The sequence below is a fragment of the Mastomys coucha genome, unplaced genomic scaffold (assembly GCF_008632895.1).
Source record: "Mastomys coucha isolate ucsf_1 unplaced genomic scaffold, UCSF_Mcou_1 pScaffold19, whole genome shotgun sequence".
NCBI classification, from domain to species: domain Eukaryota; kingdom Metazoa; phylum Chordata; class Mammalia; order Rodentia; family Muridae; genus Mastomys; species Mastomys coucha.
The window spans coordinates 22,846,440-22,872,872 of record NW_022196901.1 but is presented as its reverse complement, the minus strand read 5'-3'; the positions used below and the strand labels follow the sequence as shown (position 1 = coordinate 22,872,872).

At 44.2% G+C, this 26,433-nt stretch overlaps 1 protein-coding gene across 2 annotated transcripts in view; it reads left to right on the top strand.

Annotated features, from left to right (window-relative positions):
• Positions 1 to 25,986, top strand: part of Cnpy1 (canopy FGF signaling regulator 1) — a 60,965-nt gene extending 34,979 nt beyond the window's left edge. Inside the window, exons 1-4 of one of the 2 annotated variants that reach the window (XM_031380249.1) lie at positions 16,555 to 17,096; positions 17,511 to 17,714; positions 19,458 to 19,554; positions 23,373 to 25,986. In XM_031380249.1, coding sequence (XP_031236109.1) covers positions 16,803 to 17,096; positions 17,511 to 17,714; positions 19,458 to 19,554; positions 23,373 to 23,410 — 633 coding nt within the window. In that variant the 5' untranslated portion in view covers positions 16,555 to 16,802 and the 3' untranslated portion in view covers positions 23,411 to 25,986. Of the gene's footprint in view, positions 1 to 16,554; positions 17,097 to 17,510; positions 17,715 to 19,457; positions 19,555 to 23,372 lie in introns of those variants that run through there. The other variant, XM_031380250.1, reaches the window with a different exon arrangement.
• Positions 25,987 to 26,433: the final 447 nt, after the last annotated feature.

Sequence of the window (26,433 nt, the reverse complement as noted above, 5' to 3'; positions counted from 1 at the left end):
GAAGCCAAATAGTCTTGGTTTCTGTTGGTAGGATTCTTGCGTTTGTTTTTTGCCATTTGTTGATCTCTGGCATTAGATGTTCTTGCTGTCTCTGACTAGAGCTTGTTCCTCCCATGGGTCTGTAAGCCTGTATCAGTACTTCTGGGAGATCAGCTTTCCTCTGGTAAATCCTTGGCAGAGATGGGTGAGTCCCTGGGTTAAAGCACTCCCTGGAGGCAGGCTCTCCACTTGCAGGGAAGGGGCAGAGAGCGTTGCTGATCCACCACTGTTGCTCAGAAGCTGAGAGGATCCTGTCCCTGCGGCCCTGCGACTCCCCTGGACTCGTGAGGCCTGTGCCTCCTGGCTGGTCCCACCTTAGAAAGTCACCGGAGAGAAAATGATAGATCTCACCAGAGTCCCTGGGTTAAAGCACTTCCTGGAGGCAGGCTTGTGTGACTTGTGAGGCCTGTGCAGCCTAGCTGGTCCCGCCTTAGAAAGTCACTGGAGATAAAATGGCCTCTTTCCTTTCTTCTTTATCCTTTTTTCTCTCTTATTAGTGTTAGGGAGTTGAAGGGGTAGAAAAAGGGGTGGAGGAGAATGGGAAAAAAGAAGAACCAACAAAGTAGCCAAAGACAGATAAATGTATGTGTCTTTTACCTGCATGTATGTCTGTGCACAACTTGTGTACCCAGAGGGCAGAAGAGGACTCCTTAGGACTAGAGTTACAGATGGTTGCAAACTATTGTATGGGTTCTGGGAATCCAATCAGGGTCCTCTGGAGGAGCAGCCAGTGCTCTTAACTGCTGAGCCATCTCTACAGCCCACTGTCTGTTGCCTTTAAAAAACAAGTTTCTAGAAGACAGAGAAATTCACATTTGTTCTCATGTTTGAGTTTTTATATATATATATATATTTTATTTGCAAACTGCAATTCTTCTCTATCCTGAAGCTTTGGGGTTTGTTTGTTTGTTTTATTTTGGGGGGTTGTCTTTTGTTTTACTTGTTTGTTTTGAGACAGCATCTCCTGGAGCCCAAGGTGGCCTCAAGTCCTGAATTTTCGATTTCTCTACTTCTACCTCAGGAGTGCTGACATTAGAGATGTGCCCCATCGTGCTCAGTTTACATGGTACTGAGGACTGAACACAGGGGTAAGCACTCTATACATGAGCCAGTCCTCCTGAATCCTATTTAAAAAGAATAGTATGTCTATGTGTGACTGTGTGAGTGTGTTTCATATGTGTTTGGGTTCTTGTAGAAGCTGGTTGTGTACATAGCACCCAGAAACCAGAAGAGGATTCCCTAGGACTGGAGTTACAGATGATTGTAAGCTACCATGTGGGTGTGGGAATCAAACCAAGATCCTCTGGAAAAGCAATCAGTGCTCTTAACTGCTGAACACTATCTTCAGCCCATCTGGTTGTAAGCCACTCCATGTAGATGTTGGGAATCAACCTGGGTCATCTAGAAGAGTCAGAAATGTTCTTAGCTGCTGAGCTGTGTGTCAGCCACTATATACTGATTTTAGATGCCTTCTTATGCATTATGTACCACAGTATTTTGTTCACAGTACACTCCTGGGTCTGTCAGATAAATAAAGAAGGAAGAAATGGTTCATGTGGTTCACGCCTGTTACCTTATCAGTTTCAGAATGTCCTTTGGGACTGGCTTCGTCCACTGTGTTGTGAAGTCTAGGTTTTAATGTTTTATTTTATGTGTGTGGGTTTTTCAGTTGTATGTCTATGCACCATGTATGTTCCATGTTCCCCAAGAGAACAGAAGAGAGTGTCACATCCCCTAGAGCTGGAGTTACATATATATGGCTGAGCTGCAATGTGAACCCATGTCCTCTGCAAGAGCAGACAGTGATCTTAACCTCCGAACAACCTCCCTAGCTCTGTTGTAAAGTCTAGGGAAGCAACAAAGTCATAGGAAAAGAGAGGGGTTATTCACCAGAGCAGTAGCCAGCTGTGTCACTTGCTGCTATGAATCAGTACTGTGAGGATTTAGCTGGTGATGCTCAGTGTAGAGAGAGAGCCACCTATGAGACTGGAGCTGTCATTTTAAGGGCAAGGTACAGTGGAGTGGTCTTGTGGGTGCCCTGTTGTTCCTGAGAGAGATTCTGTCTTATAGTGAGTCCTGATGGTCAGAGGGTAGGTCTGAGAAGGACCTTAGAACAACCCACCCTCTTCTGCACATCCACTCATAGCTAGGGTATCAGGATCAGATCAGCTAGCCCAAGTTTAAGATCTGGTAACAGTGTTTACGATACTGTGGGGATACAAAGACCTCATTAGCCAAAGACTCCAGTTAAGAAACAAAACCTGGCATTACTGCTTGGGCATATAGAGAGACTAGACACTCTGGTGCCCTTGGGAGGAAGAGAAGAGAGATGAGTCAATACTCATGAACAGATAAAAATAGTAATGATCGGGCTGGTGAGATGGCTCAGCTGGTAAGAGCACTGACTGCTCTTCCAAAGGTCATGAGTTCAAATCCCAGCAACCACATGGTGGCTCACAACCATCTGTAATGAGATCTGACACCCTCTTCTGGTGCATCTGAAGACAGCTACAGTATACTTATAATAAATAAATAATAAATAAATCTTTTAAAAAAATTTTAAATTAAAAAAATAGTAATGATCAGCAGGCACAAAGCAGTGAGAGAGAATGAAAGTAGCTTAGTGCAGAATGAGGGTTAACTAGTCAAATGCTGGCAGCACATGCCACTCATTTATAAAGACAAACGAAAGCTGTGGCTGAGCCTTGCATGTGTGAACGGCTCAGCATCACCCATCATCATTGAGGCCCAGGTGTCAGCATCACCCGTCATCATTGAGGCCCAGGTGAGAAGAAGCCCCTTCCTTGTCACCATCCAGGAAGGTGTGGCTTTTCAATGACTTGTACCTTGTGGAAGAGGTATGTGGGACTGTACATGGTTGCCTTCTGTCCTCCAGGGCTGTACATCAAAGAGACATAAGATAAGCTGTGCCTTCTCATAGCACACCCAGGACCAGAAGTTCAACACTGAGTACGGAAGGGTGGTTCTCCTAAGGACTCAGGAGGAAGGAAAGCCCAGCCCAGGATCTCCCAGCCTCTGGAGTTGTTTCCCTACTCAATAGGGTTCTTGCCTGGGGAATGTAACATCTCAGTCCAACCCTGGGGTCACATAGTTGTGGCCTTGTGTGCATCTCTCCTCTTGCTATAAGGGCACCCATCACATGGGCTTCAGTCCTAATACAGGACTTTGGCTTATCCATTCCTGTGAGACCCTTTTCCAACAAACTGAATACATGGAGGTTAAAGTCAGGACCTGAGTATATGCTTTGTGGATACAACTCTACCACCAAGCACAAAGAGCTGGATGACCTAGACACTACACTGGCTCCATGGAGTAAGTGGGCTCATCTCCCATTGGACCTTCTTGCAAGGTATTCTTGTGTGGGAGGTGGGTGGGGCTCAATCCAGTCCAGTTGCTGCTCAGACTCTCCTGTGGTTAAGCAGTTGTGGGGCAAGCACTGTCTCGTCAGGGCTGGGGCTGGGGTTTTCCACCATTCCTACTGACCAGCAGCATACTCTTTCCCTTCTTCTGCATGATGTCCCTATGGGAGCAGACCTTATGTGTGCCTTGATGGCTCCTCATGAAGTGCCACACTCTCCCCTACCATTCCTGACCTGTCTGGGTGTGTGGCTGCATGTCATGTGTCCTTTATCTCTGACCTTTGAGTCTGTTTCTGGTACATGACTGTCTCTTGCCATTTGGCAGGACTACTCCAAGTCTGGCATTAGACATTGCACTAAAGTCTAAATACATAATGCATCTAACCTTGGATTTGGTAATTCTGTCACACTCAAAACAAGCTGTCAAAGCTGTCTGGCATGACTTATCCTTAATAAATCCCTCGTCCTGTTAATTGCTCCTTATCCACTGAATAAGAATCATGTGGATCCACAAATCATGAGAAGAATGGAGGATAATGGGGGAAATGCTTAAAGGATTGCCAGTTTCCCCCCTGGGACAAAAGGAGCTGTGTGGCACAATGGATGCCACTATGCCCTGGCACAGGAGCAGCTAGAACGAGTACGCTTTGGCTTTGAGTTGGTTTCTTTGAAGGAAATCAAGGGTACCAATTATTTTGGAAGAAGAATGAGTCTAGCATGCTGTTGTGGAGCTGTAGCCATAGGACAAATGCCCAGAAATGTCTGGAACTGGCTTGCTGTGTGAATGGCCAAGGGAGGGTACAAGGCAGTGTCATACTCTGCAGAGGTACCCGGTACCCTCCACCAAATTTAAAGAGGCCCTCTCCACTGTGGCCTCTGGTGCTCAGGTCCTTTAGCATCTGACTGACCTAGCTCATCTTCTGCCTTGAGTATGTAAACTAGGTCTGTGACACTGAACAAGAAACCTGGTTCCAGGGGCTCTTTCCCTTCTGTGCAGAAAAAAAAATTAATGATTAGGGTGGAGACCTTCAGAGGTGCCTGGTCCTGCTGTCTCCCCATTGCACCCCCAAGACAGTCAGGAGACTTTAGTAAGGCAGGTATCCAGGGCAATAAAACCACTGAGGGTTTTCTCAACGGTCCACCCAGTGGAGTGAAGTGACCAATAGGGTATCATCACACCTAAAAAGCTCCTCATATGACTCTGGTTTCTTGGCCTGTATCACATGTGACCCTCACTTCTTCAGGTATACCCATGGCTTGATGGGAAATATTCCTTAGGCCATGCTAAGAGAAGCATCTTGGTGCTCTCAGGCACACGTGTGTATTTGCATGAATGCATGTGCATACATGAGCATTTGTGAGTGTGTGAATGCATGTGTAAGTGTGTGTTTGGGAGTGTGTGCATGCATGTGCATGAGTGTATATGCAGCCATATATGTGCATATGCATGTTGCACAAATGTGGAGCTACAGGTGTGTCTTTTAGGATAGCAGTGCTATTTGGTTTCCAGAAGAGAGAAGAGAATGCAGCAAGATAGGGTGACATCACACTTGGGGTAAAGTTGTGTTATACTTGGTGCAGGAGGAGCAGAGTGTGAAGTCACCTGAAGAGGAACACAGTATCAGAGCAGGATTATGTGTAGTGTCACCTGTAAAGACTGAGGATGTCACCAGCTCCAAGGCATACCCAACTGTACCCCTTAGCATTGGACAGTGTGTAAGTGAACAAAGCTTGCTTAAGTGGACTGAAGATGTATCTCAGTGTAGAGCTCTTGCTCTGAGTTTAATCTCTAGTACCACAAAAAAGAACTTTTAGATGCTGAAATGTAAGCTTTATATCTTCCCCCTCTGTAAAAGTACCTTTTCCATAGCCCTATATGACCTTCCCATTCTTCATAAATCCAAAAAGCTGCCCTTGCCAGGCAATGTTGGCACATCTTTAATTCCAGGCAGAGGCAGATAGACCTCTGAGTTCAAGGCCAGCCTGATCTACAGAGGGAGTTCCAGGACAACCAGGGCAACACAGAGAAGCTTGGTTTCAAGCAACAACAACAAAACAAACAAAAAATCTGTTCTTAGCTTAGAACTCCCCATAAGAAGTCTGTGGCCAGGGCCCTGCAGCAGAGAAGGTCACCCTCAAGGCTATGTGCTCTGCATGTAATTTCAGGTCCAGACCATGGTTCTCCAGACAGGGTGCCCTTCATATTGCTCACTGCCATAAGTTCTGTCTGACTCCATGTCTACCCTGCTTGGGACATAGTGACCAGATGGGACCTCCAGGCCCATCTCAATTGATTCTCTATCCAGACTAGATTTTTCCCATCATTCTTTGGTCCCTGGCATAGTAAGAAGTTTGGTCTCATCAATAGAAATGCACTGCTGGTCTTTGTCTCCATCATCCCTAGCCCAGAGCTCCTGATAGAGATGTATCCAGTGCAGTTGGCCTTTACAAACATGATCCTTCACACAATCAAGAATTCTCTCACCTGGAGTAAATTAGCTGAAGTATGAGCAGGCAGTGGGATTGTGCCATCCTAATGTGGTATCAGGAAGGAAGGTCATCTTAGGTCTCTGTTGCTGTGATAAAGCACTATGAATAAAAGCAATGTGGACAGAAAAGGTTTATGTCAGCTCACAGTTCCACAACCCTGTTCATCATTGAAGGAAGTCTGGACAGGAACTCAAGGCAGGAACTGAAGCAGAAAACCATGGAGGAATGCTGCTTACTGGCTTGCTCCTCTTGGGTTGCTCAGTTTATTTTCTTATACTCCTCAGGACCACCTGCCCAAGAATATAACTACCCACAATGGGCTGGATCTTTCCACATCAATTATTAGGCAATAAAACACCCACAGAAATACCTACCAGCCAATCTCAGGAAACGTTTTCTCAATCAAAACTCCCTCTTTCTAGGTAAGTCTGGGTTTATGTCGATGTTCTCTCTCAGAGTTACTAGCCTTAAGTAGTGCAGAAAGCTTATATGGATAGAGACATTTGAGTAGATTTCACAGCCATTGCCTGAAGTAAATCACTAAGGTGAAACTTCTGTTTGCTGGGATGATACTGCCACTAGGGCTGAAGAATCAGCTGTGATTAAGAAGAGACCAACATCCAAATAAATATGGCAATGAATTGTGTGAAGGGCAAAGAAGATGACCTCTGGCTACCTCCTAGAGCTGCAGAGACAGTTCTTCAGGGAGGTCATGCATCCAGCCAGCACAGAAGACAGTACCCAACTCTCTGTCTCTCCATCCCTACCCTACCTCCTCACCCCTTCCCAGCTTGTTTAAAGAAAGTCAGCACAAGTGGAGGATTAGGAAGCCCCAGTCAGTGACCTGCTAGTGGCTCTCCTTCTCCAGAGTGGGAGAAGCCCTCAGGAAGGGCCTACTAACTGTTTTGGTTTATATTTGCTTTCCTGACATCTGTTAGCCAAGTTCCCTTTTGTGTCTCTACCTAGAAAGACAGCATTCGAGATAGCACATTGGGGAAATGCGTGTAAGACTGAGGCCTCCTATTCCTAATATCTACAGCTAGCAGTGTGCTAGGAGAAAAGAGCCCATCAGGAGAACATGCCACGACGCACAAGAATACTCAGAGCACTGTTATTGAGAAGGTTTTTTTTTTTTAAAGAATATATATATATATATATATATATATATATACATTGTCGCTGTCTTCAGACGCACCAGAAGACGGCATCATGTCCCATTACAGATGTTGTGAGCCACCATGTGGTTGCTGGGATTTGAACTCAGGGCCTCTAGAAGAGCAGTCAGTGCTCTTTAACCACTGAGCCATCTCTCCAGCTCTCATTCCAGCCCTGCTTACTATACCCTGCTCAATCTGGCCCAAAGATTTATTTATTTATTATATGTAAGTACACTGTAGCTGTCTTCAGACACACCAGAAGAGGGCATCAGATCTCATTACAGATGGTTCTGAGCCACCATGTGGTTGCTGGGATTTGAGCTCAGGACCTCCAGAAGTGCTCTTACCACTGAGCCGTATCTCCAGCCCTATTGATAAGTTTTAAATGTTATCACTATCCTAAAAAATCTCCAAATCAAGGTACTGGGTAATGAACCCTGAATTTTAGGGGAGGGGACTCATAGGATTTTTGTTTTGTTTTGTGTGTGTGTATGTGTCTGTCTGCCTGTCTATGTCTCAGCACGCATTTGTCATAGCACACATAAGGAAGTCAAAGACCAGGAGAGAGAGATGGCTTAGCGGTTAAGAGCACTGACTGCTCTGCCAAAAGTCCTGAGTTCAAATCCCAGCAACCATGTGATGGCTCTCAACCATCTGTAATGGGATCTGATGCCCTCTTCTGGGGTCTCTGAAGACAGCTACAGCAAGAGGGACCAGAGCGAGCAGGGCTGGAGCGAGCAGGGCCAGAGAAAGTTTGAAGACAGCTACAGTGTACTTACATATAATTCATTCATTCATTCATTCATTCATTAAAAAAGGAAGTCAAAGACCTGTGTTTTCTCTTTCTGGAGGATTGAACTCAGGATCTTAGGCTTGGGAGCAAGCATCTACAGCCACTGAGCCATCTCACCAGCCCATGAGCTTAAGCTCACAGAGTCTCTGTTAACACATTTGCAGACTGTGGAATGACTCGAGTGTCTGGCTCACTGCTTCCCTGTGGGGTGCAGAGTGGAACCTTGGAAGGAGCAGGTTGTTTCCTTGGGATGTTGATGTTTTGAGTAGATTTTTCTCTTCATATCTGGATCCCATTGCTGGAGTAAACACTTTTGTTTTATTAAATTCTTGGGTGGTGAAGACATTGACTGTGTGGCATACAAGTACTAATGGCTCCAGAAGAGGTAAACAACAATGTCAGAAGTTATTTAATAAAGAAAGGATAGGTTTACTAATACAGCCACTTTTTGTTGGGGACACAGACACAGAATGGGTTTGTCCTTGTTGTTTTTTGTTTGCTTACTTGAATACTTTTGAAATAAGGTCTTATTATAAAGCCGTCACTAGCCTAGAAATCACTAGGTAGACCAGGTTGATCTTGAATTAATAGAGGTTTGCTTTCCTCTGCCTCCCTAGTGCTGAAATCTAAGATGTGTGCCTTATATTTCATTCATCCTATCTGAACCTGAGGCAATGCTCCCTAGTATAGAGAGCCACAACCATCCACTTGCCAGTCCCAAGAGGCTCACTCACCGCTTTTTACTGCAATTGAGCCTGTCTCGTCATGACCTGGTATTTCTGAGACAAACTTCTGAGCTGGGAAGAAGTACAGCAACCTAATGTTAAACATCAAACCCGTGTCTCAACTCTAGTCTGGAAGAACCGAGTCTGCTGATAAGTCTTTCCCAAAGACAGTAGGGAGGCACAGTCAGGAGGGCATCTCAGCCCAGCACATGTCCCCTAAGTAGTTGCTGAAGAACCACAGACACTTGTAAGAAGAAAGAATGAAATTAAGAAAGAACCAACAGTGCTGAGAAGTGTTCAGTTCTGTAACAGCACAAAGGGTAACCCAACACACCAGGCTCAGTGCACTGCCTGAGAGCCCTCTCCTGCTTCTGTTTCCTGTCTCAGTAGTGAAAAGCTCAGTCTGCCTGTGTTTGCCTTCCTGAGTCTGGAACTCACACCTTGCCTCATCCAGGCAAGGACTCTTCCACTTGCTACACCCAAGTTCTACAGAATTAAAAATTGATTATTATTGTATATATGTGTCCACACTTGCACATGGTGTGTATGTGAATGAGACACACATGTGCCATAGTATACATGTAGAGATTAAAGGACAACTTTCAGGAGACACTTTTCTCTCTTTACCATGAAATCGACATCCAACTCAGGCTTTGAGTTTGTGTTGCAAGTCATCTTGCCACCCTAAGCTCTTTGTTCTTGATTTTGGCCACCTCACGGTTGCTATGGTGAGGTGACCAAAATCATGAAATAGTAGGGTTTCTGTCACTCAGTAGGAGCTGCTCTGGATGAAATGAGCCTCAAAACTAAGGCATCTTTGTGTGTGTGTGTGTGTGTGTGTGTGTGGTGTGTGTATGTGTATGTGTGTGTATGTGTGTGTGTGTTGTCCAAAAGATAAGACTTGGATTCAAAATCTCTTGGTCCTAGTGCTAAATGGCTCTCCCTTCAGGTTCTGCTGGCCTGCTTTTTCCAGATACAGCATACACACATACACACAAAATTTGAAGTCACATAGGAGCTGAAGAGCCATCCCAGTAGTTAACAGCATCGCTGACCACATTGTTCTTGTGGTTCCAGCACTAGGTCTAGTAGGCAGGTCCAGTTCCAAAGCATCCACCCCTCCTCACACGTGTACACACACAGTTAGTGATGTTTTTAAGGCACCACAAACAACAGCCTTTTCCACCCTCTTTCTCTGACTTGACCAAGCTTTGACAAAGTAATACATCTAAGATCCTAAAGGAAAGTTGCTGGCACTGGTCCCAGAACATGCTTGGGGAACCAGTCATTGCCACCCATCCCAGAATCCCATGCCACGAGATTTTGGAGAGGGAGAAGTGAAAGCTTTAGGGTACAGGGGGTGCCTGTGTGCTGACCACAGCTGTGCTTGTCAACATGCTGAGAATGACAGTCCCTCCCCGGAACTTGCCTGTGATGAGTACAGAGATACCCCACCTCCTGAAATTTGTGTCATTAACATATGTAAATTGTAAGGCAGTCTTCCCCTTCAGAAGAGAATAACAACACCCTGCTTTTGTCAGTGTGCTTGGCCTAGTCAAACACAGAATGGTGTTAAGATGGCCCTATTGACCCAAGAGGATGCTGGGAGGCCAAAGGTCACTGGCAGCCTTACCCACAGTAGGGTAAGAATAGTCTGACTAGACTCTTGTATTTAGGCCAGTCCCAACAAGGCTCTGTCCCTACCAGGCTACACTGAGGATGGAAGGAGGCAAGTGGCATCTTTCTTAGGACTTGGCTTGGACAGCTGTCTCTGCATTTGGGAGCTCTGCAGACTACTGTAACCTAAGCCTTAGGGATGTTCTATGTGTTGGGCCTGCACTATGGCCAGCGAAGCAGAAGCTGAGCCTTCAGGATCCATGTATGTTAGCTAGGTTCCCATAACAAAGTCCCACAGATGATTCGCTAGTCAGTTTTCCTGAGGCTGAGGTCAGAGTTGAGGGGGACCAGGGGCCTAACACCTCTGTAGTCTTTCTGGCTTATAGATGCTCTCTTCCCTCTATGTAATCCTTCTGTGTATTGTGTCTGAATCACCTCCGCTTTTTTTTTTTACTTTTTAAGGCAGAGTCTCACTATGTAGCCTGGGTGGCCTAGTTGGTTTCCAGTTTCTGCCTGAGATTAAAAGTGTGTGCCACCTCACCTGGCTCTAATCTCTTCTTGTAAGGAAACATACATGCACAGTGAAAAAGGGCCACCCCCAAAATATCACTTAATCTTGATTCCCTCTTCCAAGAGTTTATTTATAGACATGTCATTTGTAGAGGGTCCTGGAGGCAAGAGTTTGGGAGAACACCATTCAGTCTTCACCCATGTCCCACCCTGCCCTCTAATGTGGGCATGACAAGAAACAGATGCTGCTGGAGTTGATTGATAAACAGAACTCCAGGATACTGGGCTGTGTCCAGAAAGCAAGGACTCCCAGCAGCTTAGGAGTGCTGTCAGGGCAGAGGGAAAGCTGTCTCAGATAGGTGCAATAGATCCAACTGTATGGAAGCACTGGGGTGGGGGCTGAGGCAGCCAGGCTATAAAACAGATTTAAAAGATAAAAGTAGATGATAGATGAGATTAGATAGATAGATTGATGATAAATAGACAGACAGATAGATGAGATATAGATACATGATAGATTAGCTATAGATAGATAGATAGGTAGATAGATAGATAGATAGATAGATAGATAGATAGGCAGGCAGACAGGTGGAAAGAAGAGCTTTCTCTCTGTGACCTCCAGGAATCGGGACACACGGCTGGCCTTTGGAAAGAGGCTGGCTCCACTATGCTATAGGAAGGTCTCAATTCAGCCCAGTTTGAGCCCTTTTCTCCCCCTGCTTGTAGTTATGAAGATAGCCTGCCAACAGGCAGGGTCCTGTAGGTGGCTCAGGGAGTGGCTGAGCCTCTGCTCACAAAGACTCCTATCATATGAAGGAGATCAGAGCTCAAGCCAGCGATCTGAGCTCGGAAGCTCTGCTGTCCCTAGACTCTCGAAACAGGGAAATGAATAGTATCAGAGAGAGGTATAAAGCCTGTGCCAGCTCTCCAGGATGCCCTCAGGCTCATAGGGTATCCTCTGCTGATAGGGGCTAGGAGATAGCCACTCATTCACAAAACACAAGCTTGTTCTTAGGCTATGAAAGAGCCCTGTGATCTGGGGACTTGAGACTAGGATGGGAGTGTAGAGGCCAGGTAATCAGGGACTCTGACGAGTGACTCCAGCAGTCTCTTAAGGGATGGGACCCAGTAGGCTGTCTGCCTGTAGCTGTCGCTAGCCCCACACAGAAGCCAGTCACAGAGTGCCTTCAGGTTATTGTCAGCTAAGAGGCCAGTCAGTGCTCTCTGGATAATTTGTCTCTCTGTGTGTGCAAGTGTCTCTGTGTATGTGCATGTGTGTGTGAGTGTGTTTGTATGTGTGCATATGTTGGCTGTGTTTGAGCAGCTGTATATGGGTGTGTAGCATGTCTACATATGTGTGTGAAAGCATGTCTGTGGATGTGCAAATAGATGGTTGTGTGAGCTTTCCTTCTGTGGAAATGATACACCTTAACTTGTTATTCAAGTCCCAGACCCTCTTCCTCTTAGACTTAACAGGCTTCACCAGGCAATTTCACCACATCCTTGCCACATGGCCATGGCATGGAAAAGACAAAGTAGCTGTGCGGCTACCCACTTCCTGCAGTGGATTACGTTTGGCCTGGCTGGTTCATCAGACGACTTAGGTAGCCACTGAGAGGTCCGCAGTGACAGGACACTGAAAGTCAAGGCTGAGTTGGAAGGAAACTGTAAACTGAGAAGGGGGCAATAGCGCTGAGCAATCTCTGGCAGCCACACATGGCCACACTACCACTCTTCAATGCTACTGGGAACGTAGTCTAGTTAAAACATTTTATTTCAGTGTTAATTTAGAAACACAAAGAGTCTTTAGGAAAATCTGTATTTGGGGCTGGAGGGATGGCTCAGCAGTCAATATCACTGGATGCTCTTTCACAGGGCTGGGTTCATTTTCCAGGACCCACATGACATAATTTTGCGTTCTTCGGGCGGGCATACTTGAGGTACACGGATATGCATATACCTATAAAAATAAAATAAAACAATAACATAATTTTTAAAGTTTGTATTTGAGGAAATACATTTGTCTGTAGCATAGATAAGGCCCAGTAATTATTTAGTGAATGATTAAGCAAATTCTTTTTATTTTTATTTAAATTTTGACCTTTCAAGACTGAGTCCTGTAGCTGGGGCTGCTCAGAAGCTTACTGTGTAGCTCAGGCTGGTGTTCAGCTGTACTCAGTCTTAAATAAACAGCTTCATCTTTCTCTGGTCCTCAAGTGGGCACTCTGGCTTTCTCCTAGCAGGAATCTTCACTGCTAGGTACAGAACATGGTGACGGTGTGCCCTGCTTCCAGGACCTCACATAGCTTGGAAAGTGGCCCTGTATTCACATGGGTAGCTGTGCATATCATTTTCTGGTTATATGTTCAAAACTTAATAGGTTTTAAAAAGTAGTAGAGTATTTTTTGAATGGGAAGCCTAACAGCAGTGCCAATTTAGTACTTAATAATGAGAAAAAGATACATACTTTTTAACTATGGAAATCAAGTTGCGTTAGATAGCTGCCTCCATTTAGAGATCATCAATGCTGTTCCACAGTATGAGTTTTTAAAATTCTCTTTTGCCACTGTTAAGTTGAAGATGACTTCAATAATAATAATAATAATAATAATAATAATAATAATAATAATAATAATAATAATGTAACTGGAGTCTGGAGTCTGGGAGGAAATTCCCTAAATCACAGTGTTCTCATTTTGCTACTGCTTTTCAACTCCCTAAGAATGCATGTTCCTGATAGGTACTCTCATACACCAATGGTGAGGACAGAAAACACTTACAAAAATAGCCTTTCAAATCAGCCATCATTCAGATTGTAAGAAATGGTTTTTCTTTAAAGGCAAAGATACTGTAGTTTCTGCTGGGCCTATGTAGCCCACAGACCTACTTGTACAAACAGGAAGTTTGTGGAATCTTGAAACACCAGTAATGAGAATTTTGTGACACTCCAGCTGCTTTTTAAATATAGTACCTGAAAAAGTCTCTTATTGGTTTGGCTCAGAAGTGACTAATTTTCCCCCCTGCTATGTACAGTACTGGAAATCCAGTATTTATTTTTTCTCATCAAAATGAATTCCTTTAGAATAGTAATCATATTGTCTTATAAAACCAGTCGATGCAATTTGCATATTGAATGAAGGAGTGTCATACCTCAAACTTATAGCAGTCAATTAACACACAGGCTAATTATATGTCTCATCAACCCACAAGAATTTTTCAATCCAAGCCTAAGTGAGGTAAGGTGCTATAACTTTTCGAATCTCAATGTTGACTTTTAACCAGTATCAGTGATGATTCTGTTCCTTTCAGATGGAAAGTTATAACTGTTAAACTGCATCCAATATTTGCTGTAAAGCACTAAAAATTGCTACATTAACCAACCCTCAAGAAAGGAAAATCTTTACAACAATATGAAATTATCAACCACTAAGCAGGTTAAATGCCACCTTTGTGTCTGAAGGAAAAGTACAAAACAAGAAAGAATGAAGTTTATTGGCAGCTGTCGGCTGTGATGGCAAGGGGGCCCGTCACACCCAGCCAGTGTCCGCTCGCCCACTGCACGCCCACGGCTTGCCCACTGTGCTGTGACAGAATTGTATTCCTGCCTGCTTGTGATAGCTATCAAGCAAGAAATTTGCTACAAGATTAACAGAGACACAGTAATGAAAAAACATGGAGCACGCTGTAATTGGCTGTTATTAAAGTGTAATCATAGTGGTTTGTAACGAGCTCCCTTGCTGCAGACTCCTGGACAAATCCAAACCAGAATTTTCGGATACTTTCCTTTCGATTCAAAGTTGTGGGTGGATACCTCCTACCCTGTTTCCAGTGCCCACTTCACAAGCCAGGGGCTAAGAGAAGCCTAAGGGGTTAGGATAGACACTGCATGTACCACGTGTGATTTAGAGGTGTAGGCGGGCTTCAGAACTGGGAGATGTTGGGTTTACTTTGACTGTGGGTCCCCAGGATAGTGAGGAAAAGATTCCAGATCACTTTTACATTTCTAACATGTTGTAGGAGTCCCCACAAAACAGGAAGAAAACTGTTCCAGAAGCCCGAACCGGTTCTCCACGGACACAGCAGTGGTGACAGCGGCCTGTTCCATTCATATTTTAATGAGGCCAGTATCTCTGAGACAGTCCTTGCCTGCCGAGGCGAGGTTCCTGGAAGATCACAAAGGGAGTCGCTTTATTGACAAGTCCCATTCAAAACCTTCACTGTGTACAAAGAAAGACTTGGTTCTTATTCCACTTGTCTCACTACTTACTGCACTCTTAGAATCCGAACAATCAGGGGTAGGGGGTGGAGGGCTGGGGGTCAATTATTCTATGAACAATCTTTAAATATACCAGTCTTTAAATATAAATATGCTTCAGCCGAGTACAGTCATATTAATGCAATGTGTGAAGAGCTGTGATGAGAAACATCTTTTTAAAATACTTTCCCAATACACGGCGCTTGGGGATTTTAAGATCAAAATTTGGAGACTCTTCAGTAAAATGACCTCAGCACCACCGTGTTGGGGGGGCTCCTTTTCCCTTTCCGGCGATGCTTATCTATCGTCCAGTAAGCCCTCAGCAGCAACTGCGCCTGATTTTAAAGACTCCTGCAAAAGGCTAGCTAGCTAACGCCATTCAAAAGCTGTCAATCTTCAGACTTAAAAAAAAAAAGGCAAAACAAAATCTGTAGAAACACACACACACACACACACACACACGCGCGCGCGTGCGCGCGCGCGCGCGCACACACACACACACACACACACACATTTGTGCTAAAGCAGGGCACACATCCGAAGGTGTAAGGTTATATTTTAAAACAATTCACAGTTAAGCCCACTGATGGTTTTAACGTAAAGGACTGTTTTCAAAAGGTGCAACCCAGGAGTTTTTTGGTTTTTTGTTTTTGTTTTTTAAGTAAAAGCTTTCAAAAGTAATCTGTAGAAACCTTTCATGATTTTTCCTCAACTTATAAGGCTCAGCAGTTTTCTGCACACAGCTCTAAGTATTAGGTCAACTTGAAAAGGGAAGAAAAACAGAACAGTTTCTAAGGAGGCGAAGAAACGCTTAGCGTGTGAAGAAGACGTTCTGAGCTGGTAACCGGACTGGTCTTCCCAGGGCCCTCTTCCCTACGCCAGGGACCTCCCACTCAAGGCCCTGCCCCACCCCCACACATAGCCTGTTTGCTTTTTTGATGGGAGGGGGAAGGAGAGAGTGAATTTCCTAGTTGCTATTAGTTTTTTTTTTATGAACGACCCTCTTTCGCAGTGACTTAAAATCCTGCTTTGTGGACAACTATAAACTGACACTTTTATGTAACAGTTAAGGAGAGATGCTCAACACTCGGGCATCTCTGAAAGCCCGGGCCCTCGTTACATGAAAGAACTGCTTTGAGTTTTTCCATGTAAGAATTCACCTTGGCCATCTCGCGCCTTTCCCAGTGGCCCCTCCGAGTTTACCAGAGTGTCATCAGCTACTCGATTTTCAGTTGTGTCAGTAAACCTCTGAATTTCTTCTTTGCAATTTATAAAGCTTGAAAAGCACAGATAAAAATGCCTTTTGTATTTGAAAGTGACATTGTAGAATCTTGGTTTTTCACTGTAGACATTTATTTTTTAATTTAGTGAATTTGGAAAAAAATCTTGACACCTGCTGTGGAGTGTTCTTATTCGCAGACGCATTTAATTAATTTGCTTTTGCGAGGCCAGGGCCTTGAGAGTTCTCGGTGGCCTGGGCCGGATCAGGTGCGGGGAGGTGACCGGGCGCGGTCCTCCCGCTCCATCCCTGAGCTCTGCGTAAAGTGCGCGCCTGGGGTCGGTTCCTGGTAGACGCTGGGGGCGGCGGCGATCTGGGGGTGATCCTCTCGGGCTCCGCCGCCCGCGCTTTCATATTAATTGAGGATCGGCTTTGCGGCCAGATGGCGGGGAAACGTCGGGACCCTTTGTGCGCCCCAAGCGCGCCAGTGAATGTCGCGCAGTCGTTGGCACCGGAAGGGTTCACACTGTGTGTGAAAGGGGACAAAGGGGGCTGGATATATCAACAACGCAGAAACCGAGTTCATTTGTCATGCAGCCCCTTTCAGCGCAGTTGTCATGCAAACTTCCTTCTTTGATCAGCAGAGGGTGGAGAGAGAGAGAAAGCGCGCAAAGCCGCGGCCCGCCGAGCGCCCTTGGCGGCTCCACGCCCCTTCCGGAAGGAGCCGCAGGGACCCGGCCTCCTGCACCTTGACCCGTCTAGACGCCGTACCAGGTTTTGTCTCGGTTTCCAAGGGCGCGGGGTGCTCTTTGACCCGCGCCCGGGGCGGAGGTGGTGGCACGGAGCCCTGCGCGCCCCGGCAGGTCCCGGAAGGAGAGGGTTCCCGGGACGCGCGCCCGCTGTTCCTAGAGGTAGCCGAGGTCAATGAGAGGCGCCCTGGGTCCTTCTGCCCATGACTACTTCGCTATGGACCCCGCAAACCCTCCTCGAGAAGTCCGGAAGGCGAGGGGGACAGCGCGACGCGGGATGGGCAGAAGTGTGGCTTCCCCACAGAACTGATGCGCTCTTGACGCTCCCCTCTCCTCCCATTTTCTGTGCTTCATCCTCTACTCAACAACTTTTTAAAAATGATATCTACAAGTACCGCTTGTAGATTTTTCCATCTCTTACTGCCCACTGTCAAGCACGTTATTTTCTCGCTAGAATTTAAGCTCTCTTTAAGCTGCATAAAGAATGATGCGGCTGCGGGAAGCCGTCCCTTCACTCGTTCATAGGACCCGCGTGGGCGTGGGCAAGTGTCCTGGCTGGTTCTGTTCTTCTTGTAGGTTCCCCTGGCCCAGTCCGAGGCGTTCCTCATCGACCTTTTGGATAAAGTGTGTGTACGAATGAACGATTACCAGCTGGAGGACGACCCAGTGACCAAGCAGAAGTATTTCAGGAGATATGCTCCGAGGAAGGGAGACAAAATATACAAAGAATATAAAAAGTTCTTCTTTTATTCCGATGCCTTCAGACCTTTGAAATTCGCGGTAAGCCCCCTTCTAAGAGGCTGTTGGGGTCCACCTATCCTTCCTGTAGCTACTCTTGAGTTGTTGAGAGCAGTGGATAGTAAGGGACATTCACAAGCCCTGGTGTCCTGTGCTACCCCACTGCTTAAGTCTTCATTGAACACTTGGTGCCTTGGCTTGTGAAACATCTCAGGGGTCCTGGCATGCTTCAGTGATCAGTAGGGAAGCTGAAGGGTGTCCCCTGTCCTGGGGACATGGCACCATTTGCACATTGCTTGTCTAGGTGTTCTGCTGATGTGGAGTGAGCTCAGCCTTTCTGGTTGCCTAAGAAAGCAGAGGTTGCAGTTTCTAGGCTGAAATCCGAATGGAGGACAAAAGTCGTTAACAAATATGTACAGATAAATGTTGGAGCAGTGGTCCCCAAATCCTTTCTCTCACCTCCACAGACTTTTCGAGGAGAGTGTTTTCTTAGGGTTAATTCAAGTTTTGTAGCTCAGGCTAGGCTACACCAAGGCTTGGCCTCAAGAGCTAAAGCTGATTTTACAAAAAGTTGACCTCTGTCTTACTAGGGTGTGCCTTGCAAAAACACATTGAAATATATTTCCCCTTAACGCTGTAGAATCACACAGTGATGGGCAGGCCTTGTTAAAAAATTTATTAAGTTCACACAGTGGCCAAAATGTCAGGCATGCTTCAGCCCCAACATGGGGCTGTAGCTGACATTTGGAGATTTCATTTTAATTAAAAAGTGAGGGCAATGATTCAGGGCTAAAAGCCCCATGGAACCCGGATGTGGATGTGAGTGTGTTTGTCTTTCACCGGCTTTAAATAAACACATTATGGTGGAATTTAAATATTTTTAAATACCATTTTAAAATCTTAGAGTCTTGTTTAATGAACTCAGAGATGGTTTACAAGTCTCCAGTGGATGGTCGTCAATAAGTAACCTCAGAGTTCCAAAAAAGGCCGCCTGGTAGTTCTTGATAGATAACACTACACACAAAACTTAACACTTTCAGATCCCATGATAACTTTGTGCTTCCTCCTGCCTGAAGTGTCAGCTTGTTTTATTTTTATTTTTTATTTGCTCTGGAAAGCAAACCCAAGATTTGAGCTAGGTTCCTAAAGGGTCTACAGAGAACTGTACCTTGAGCAGCAAGGCAAGCAAGCACAGAGCTCTGCAGCACCTGGCAGGTGCTTTGTTCTGAAGGCAGAGGAACAAGGTTGTTTCACATTTTCAAACCACAAACTGGATTACTATGTTCAATTGGAAGAGAATTGGTTTAAACATTTCCAGGAAATGTGCTCTTTAAAATGCTGAAGTACAGGAAAAGAAAGCTTTCTGTTACTTCTGCCTGCTGCACTCCAAACTTTAGGAAGAGAAACAAACATAGCCAAACATTTTCCTTCCTTCCTTCCTTCCTTCCTTCCTTCCTTCCTTCCTTCCTTCCTTCCTTCCTTCCTTCCTCCTCCTCCTCCTCCTCCTCCTCCTCCTCCTCCTCCTGCTCCTCCTCCTTATCCTCCTCCGAGGTCTTGCAACAGAGTAATCATTTAGTTAAGTCTCAGGAAAATAATACAATTAGCATGCCTGGACGAAGGTTACTCTTATGAAATGGTGTATCAAACCAAAGGGGCCAAGGAAAATGGACCTCCTTGGCTACATGCTTTCCTGTGTTCAACTACTAGAATGTTGCTAAGTCTGCACTAATAAGAGGCCCTGCCCATGTGTCTCTGCTCACACGTGTTGCTATTGTGTTTCTGCAGTGTGAAGCCATCATTGAAAAGTATGAGGATGAGATATTCGCACTTATCGCCCAGGAGGCAAACCATCTAGCTGATATGCTGTGCAGTGAAAAATCAGGTACTGTGTCTGATGTAATACATGTTCCCAGCCTCACTTGCCCGTTCTCACTCAGCCTTGCACAGCTCATCGGCAAGGTAGCCTGGCTGTCTCACTGCCAGCCCAGCTCTAACACAGGCTACTGGGGACCAGACCCCTGTGCCAGAAAGGAGAGCTACAAAAGCCCAAGCCAGAGTTTCCTGCTGACTTTCCTTCTCTGTTTTTGTTTTGTTTTGTTTTGTTTTTCAAAGAATTTAGGCTTGACTTTACCACTGATTTTCAGAGCTGGGTGACCCCAAAGCCATGGATGTTAGATTTTTATATCCTGGTCCAGGAAGGGATGTGCCTTTCATAGCTTAAATATTTGTCCTAACAACAGAAGGTGGGGTTTTTATTTTGAAAGAAGAGTCGTTAAGTTTGTTGCTTGTTTGGGTTAGGGGTTATTTGGATATTTTTTTCCAGGTTCTTTTCCCCTGAGTATCTTCATCTAAAAAGTTTTATTTTCTGTCCCAACATGTTTAAATAACACTTGCTTTATATTTTTAGACACACGTATGCCCACTTAGAAGCTAGGAAAATAATGAACAGAAGGTCATCTACTATATGCCAAAGTAAAGCCCCTGACTACTAGGCAGCCCTCCTCAGTGTGCTTGTACAAACCTCTGCTCTAGTTCCACATGTTTATACAGAGACGAGAATGGGCTGAGCCTGCTGAGCAGGGTCTCTTAGACATCCTTAAGAAAATGAATGCGTTTATATGAAGACAATGGTTTAGCCCAGTGCAGTGCTCTGTAAGCCATGCAGAAGCTTGATATCAAATTCAGCAGAATATACACAGGCAATGACACATCAAACATGATGCTCAAATATGTGCTTGTAGCTACATATTAATGTCATTAGAAGTTTCTAGACAAAAGAGCCACAAACCCACTAACAAGATAATTCAAGTTTTCTTACTCTGGGTAGACAATAAGCTTGCTTTCAAAATTCCACTCCAAAGGGAGCTTGTAGAAAAATTCAGGAAAATGATAGAGAAGATTGTTTAACAGCCTGAGATGTTTTATATAGTTATTTAATTACAGAAGTATAACATTCACATAAGTTCATGGCCATATTTCCCAAAGAAATGCTTTTTGAGGTATTTCAATCAGTTTGGCTGAAATAGGTGTGTGTCAGACATTAACACATATATGATGGGCAGGGTTTGAAATCTATCTGCTAGTCTTCCTTGTAAACAGCTGAACCAGCCATAGTCACCTGTGATGGACACCATAAATGATTATATGAACACCCAAGCATTCCAGAAAGACCTGAGGTGGGGGTGTTTGCCTCTGTCTTTGGGAGTCACTGTCTCTCAGTTAAGCTTCTTGGGGAAGACAGTTCCCAGGTTCAGCGATATGACTCAGTTTCAGTAATATTAGCACCCTCTCTCCAGTTTTTGTATAGGTGTAATGGAAATAAAAATGGAAACTATAGCCCTGGATAATAAACCTAAAAGCTGTATAGAGCTGCTAACGTGAAAGCCAACACTAGATGACTATGCATTTGTTTGCTTTTCGATTCTTCCTAACAGCAGCTGGGCTATGCAAAGTCAAAGGCACTGCTGTGCCCTGGCATGGTGGGCAGAGCTCTCTCAGGCTGGGCTCCTTCACAAAGCTTATGATGGATACAGCAGCTTATATGGAAATCAAAAACTGGGGACAAATTAGTGTTTAACAGAGGCAAAGCTCCCTAGAAAGCTACCATGAAAGCAAGATAGAATACAGACTGACATAAATTATTGCCAGAAAAAAATTAAAATAAAATCCAATAATAAAAATGTCAAACTACCAGCTAAATCTCTAGTTCTAGTAATACCTATTCTCTAAATAATTTTTTGTCTCCCTAAAACCAATAGGTAAGTGTTTTCCCTATTCTCAAGATAGAATCTTGTATGTAACATATATTCATGAAGTAGTTATTGGTTAATGTACAGTTACCTGTGCTTGACCTCCAGGACACACACACACACACACACACACACACACACACACACACACGCAGAGAGAGAGAGAGAGAGAGAGAGAGAGAGAGAGAGAGAGAGAGAGAGAGAAGAGAGGAGAGGTGGAGGAAAGTGCTAACCTAGGCCACATGGGCTCTGTTTCAAGAAAAACAAATTAACAAATAAATTCTAGTGACTGAGTAGCAAAGGTATGCTACTCCTGTGATTTAACACATGGGATGGCTTCAGACACCCATGGCATGAAATGTGACTCTTTCATTTCACAGAAAAACTCTTGGTGCCTTGACATGTCATCTACAACACAGTATAGTGGCCTTTCTACCAGAGCAGGGTACCAGCTGGATTTCAGAGATTCAGCGTGTCTTATGTTACATTACAGCTTTGCCACTGCCTTATCTCAGCAATGTAAACCATGTCTCAGGGCTGTGTCCTGTATCTATGTGTGTATGTGAGGATGGGGTATGTGGGGGTAAGTTGCCATCCTGAGAACTTGGGGAATGCTTGTCCATTAGTCACAGGGAGATAAATAATTATTTAGAAAATTATTTAGAAAATAGATGTTTTTATAACTAGAGATTTTCTGGACATTTACTTTCCATATCTAACAAATACACTGTATATATGAGTTTTTCCTTTTCCTGCTTTGTCTAGATTATCTTCCTTTCTTTGTAGCAGAGCAGATGAGGCCAGACTGGCTCTTCAACATGTCAAGGCTCAGGCATTCACCCTCATGCACAGATATAAATGGGGATTGCTGGGAAAGACCCGTCTACATCTCAGGGTGGCCATGTTTGAATTATGAAGTGCCATAGCAGGGAGAATCTCGTAAATACTGCTGCCATCTGATGGGTGAGGAAGATCTCACTGAGGGAAGGCACTGCCTGGATCTGTAGGTGCCACTGTGGTGCCATGCACTAGGCAGAAGGACCAATGAGCACACTCTACTCATGGTGTATGGCAGAGGAGTCAGGCTTATTCTTCTAATTTTTTTTTCATAGACAAAAGAAAAAGGGGTGGGGGAAGTAACTTCACAAGATTTCTCCAATGATGTCTTCTGGGGCAACCCTTGCATCTCCAGAGAGTCTCTTTGATATCTTACATCAAAATGACTAAAACCATGATATAATATAGATTATGACTGAAAAATACAACTGTGCCCATAAAGGTGGAGGGCATAACGCTATGGATTGTGAGTGGCTACAGTGTATCCTAGAAATGTACGAATCTACTTGGGAACATAAATAAATATATTCTATATTGATCACTGTGCTAATTTCCAATAACAACCTTTAGAAACATATTAACAACTTGTAGTATAAGATAGCAAGTATCTAGGAATGGCTAGCTGGCATTTAAGTGAGCAAGAATCTTCAGTTCTGTCTGATTTCTCAACCCAAGAGGGGAGACTTATAAAGACTATGTAGCTAAAGTAATTCACAGCCTTTCTTAAATAGAACTGCTACCCTTGTTTTCAAAAGGGAAGTAATGTGAATCAAAGTAGCTAGTGCCTCCCTAGGCACCATCCACACCTTTCTGACTGTGAAATGCCCTGCATACATCTCCCTTAAATACTCCCAGTCCTGTGGAGGCCTTGAATGATGCTTGCTCAAAAAGGACTGCAAGATGGGATGAGGACAGTAGGGTTGGCCCATGGAAGCTGGGCTTGGGATCCATGTAGGTGTTAGAAATATGTTCCTTACTAATTTTCCACATATTTATATGTTTTAATAAGAAAATCTTTAAAATATGCTGCCGCCGGCATGGACTTTCTGAGGAGAGAAAATGGCTCAGTGGCCTGGGATTTACTGGTTAGTGACACCGTTACTCTTTTTTCCAGATCTGTGTGGCACTCCTACCAACAGTCCTGAACCCTAGGTGTGAGAGGAGTGGAGTTGGCCTACCAGGTCACTTTGCATCTCCACATCGCGTGACTGCCGAGATAAGGAAGTTCATCTTCTGTCTGCTGTTCTTGTCTCATGCGTGATATTGGTTTGAAAATCTCTTGCTTGGCATTGTGACAAACCCCAAGTCTTCTCTTAGGTGAGGAAAAGTTTATAAGACAGAACACCCCTCTGCATATTTGAGTGGAAGCCGGGCTGGCAATAGAGCAGTAAATCTGGCTGAGGGAAAAGGGTGAAGCTATTTCCTGAAGTCAGTAGGGAATTAAGGGTGGGTCCGAGCAAATGCACCTGACACGTCCATACGTGGCTTGCAGTTTCAGAAGAACTCAGTTTGATTTCTCAAATTCTTGATCAGCCACGAATTCAAGGCATTCAGTTGCAACTAATGCCATGGGTTGGTTATTCTGGAAGGTTCTGTGTGGTACTTTTAAAGCCACCCCTCTCAATCAGAAATGGGTCTTACAGATCTGGAAACTCTTATATTTTAGAACTTTATCCCTAAGATTCAATAGAACTGATAAAAGAGTGAATACTTCTCACAGTGGAATGGCCATCATATCAGGGTTTCCTGGCCCCAAGTTCAGATGATTCCAAAGGTTATCATATAATGGGTTTCAAAAGATTCCACACTGAACACATTTTTGTCTTGCTTGAATCTCTCTTGGTTTGTTTTCCCCTTACTGATTATAGTGTGTAAATTTTTCTACTGGCTGATTTGTCTCTCTTCTATGGGACTTTTATTTATGTATTTATTTTTGGATGTGGAGGGAAATTAACCTTTACCACATTTACTGTAACAAAATGTAATAACATTTTCTCCTAGGTGTTCTCATTGTCTCTGCTAAATTTGCATTCAGTAGAATTGAACTTTAATTATTCAGCATGTGTGGGTACAGGTTACACCTGTTTAATTAAAGAAATTATCATGATTGTCATTGAAACTTGTATGAATAACAGGCAGACGGTTTACCAGAAGAGCTAAAATGATTGTTTATAAAACCATCCAGAAAAGACACTATTTAGGTCATGCATTGGACTCCTTGGCCAGAATAATCCCTATATTTGCAAAATTTTACCAACATAAAAGGAAGATATTTCTATATTTTTCCTTCCCCTTAGTCTTAAGTCTTAATGTCACTTGTTTATCTGGGAATCTGAGAAAGTATGTGCTTTTGCAATGTGTCTGCCTAGTTGTATTATAGGTCCTCTGTAAGCCTGAGATTCTGTGCTCCAAATGGACAAGGAAGAAGAGATACAATAGGTGATGCTACCTCCCAGCAGGGGAGAAAAATGTTATTTAAAGCATATTCCAAGCTATAGTAGAGATGTCACAAAAAGAGAGGAGGGGACCTGGTCCTTGTATCTTATTTCTGTAACCTGTAAGAGTAACTCGGCATTTGAGGTAGGAAATCTTTTTAGCATTGTCTTACTTGGGCTCTATTAGGAAATACATGCTAGGGTCCCATTTCTTACGATTCTCACTGATGGGAACAAGGCTGAGAGGGTTTTGGTTATCAGGCTGCTTATCACCTGCCAGGACCTTGGTGCAGATGGATCGTCAGACTCTCGGCTCTCCAAATTGTCCTAGATTTCTCACTAAACAAGGTCTTAGACCTTACCAGTGGTTTGGGTAACTCATGACTCATATTTTTTTTTAAATTTTTTTCCATATCAAGCCTGTTGAGTTCATGTAAATGCCTATAGCATACTGAGTTGCTGATTAAACTTGGTTCGATTGAGAATTACTTGGAGCCACTTTCTCTCTGCCTGTTTCCTGTGAGATGCCTGCTTTGCTGGGAAGTAGCCATAGGAGAGAGAAGCTGTACTGGCTGCCATTCTCCTGACACCAAATACAAAGTAAGATGAGAAGCCAGGGAGAACCACTCGCCATTAAAAACAAATGAAAGAAACACCCAAGGGGCAAGATGAAAATGTCTTAGACTTAACAAAAATCATCTAAATCTGGTTCAAAAAGTTAATAACAACAACAACATTAAAGTTCCTTGGAAGTCGGGGTGAATAATAAAAGTCAGGAAGAGGAAACTTGCGTTAGCGGAAGCATGCAAACCTTGCTTGAACCCGTGTCCTCACATCTGCACAGCAAACTGGCCAGAACAAGTGCTCATCTTTATTCTGCAAGTTGCTGTTTGCTAAGAACAAGCCAAGACGGCTGAGCCCACTTCACTAGAGAGTACAGGGCAGAACCGAGCCAAAGTCCCAACAGGAAACATCCACTCTTACTGAGGCAAGTCCTAAGACATAGCGAAAGCAGGAGCAGGGACATGCTTCTCCCCTCCTACTGTGTTATTCTTACACATAGTTCCATGTAACAACAAGAATAAAAGTTTAACTGTGTATCAGTCTCAAAATTCAGATTATGGTAGGATATTGGGGGAAGTCAATCTTATATATGTTTGTTGGTCTGCTCTTAAACTTAATCCAAACTTGTGAACTAATCTTAGAGTTAGAAATGTTAAAGGCCCATCAGTAACATGTGGCACCATTTGGTAACTACATACAGTGAAGAACATTAAATTATTGCAAGAAAACCATACTTATAAGAGACCAGTGTGGTTTTGTTATAATTTCCCAACTGCAATATAATTCTCTTTATAAGTTTATTTGCTTTTAGACCAAGGAAAAGGTGAATAGAGAATATCAAATGCAATAAATGAAGCCAAAATATGGCCTGAGAGTCACCTAGGAAAATATGCAGTAGATGGCATGGTTTCGCTAACGTGCTTCCTGCATGCCCTGGACATGTGTGAAACTGGAGTTACGCCATGCTCTTTCATCGACTGTCCTGTGGGAACGGTAATGGTCTTTATGCAATGTTGGTTAATCTACTTCCTATTGCTTCTTCATCACTGGCAAGAGGTTTGCCTTAGAAGGACAGTGTGGAGACAGTCTTGCTCCTCTTCTGATTCTCTGGGAAAGTCCAGAAGTGAGTGGAAGGATGGGTTGTGGATAGATGCTTAGGAGATGGGTTGGATGGAT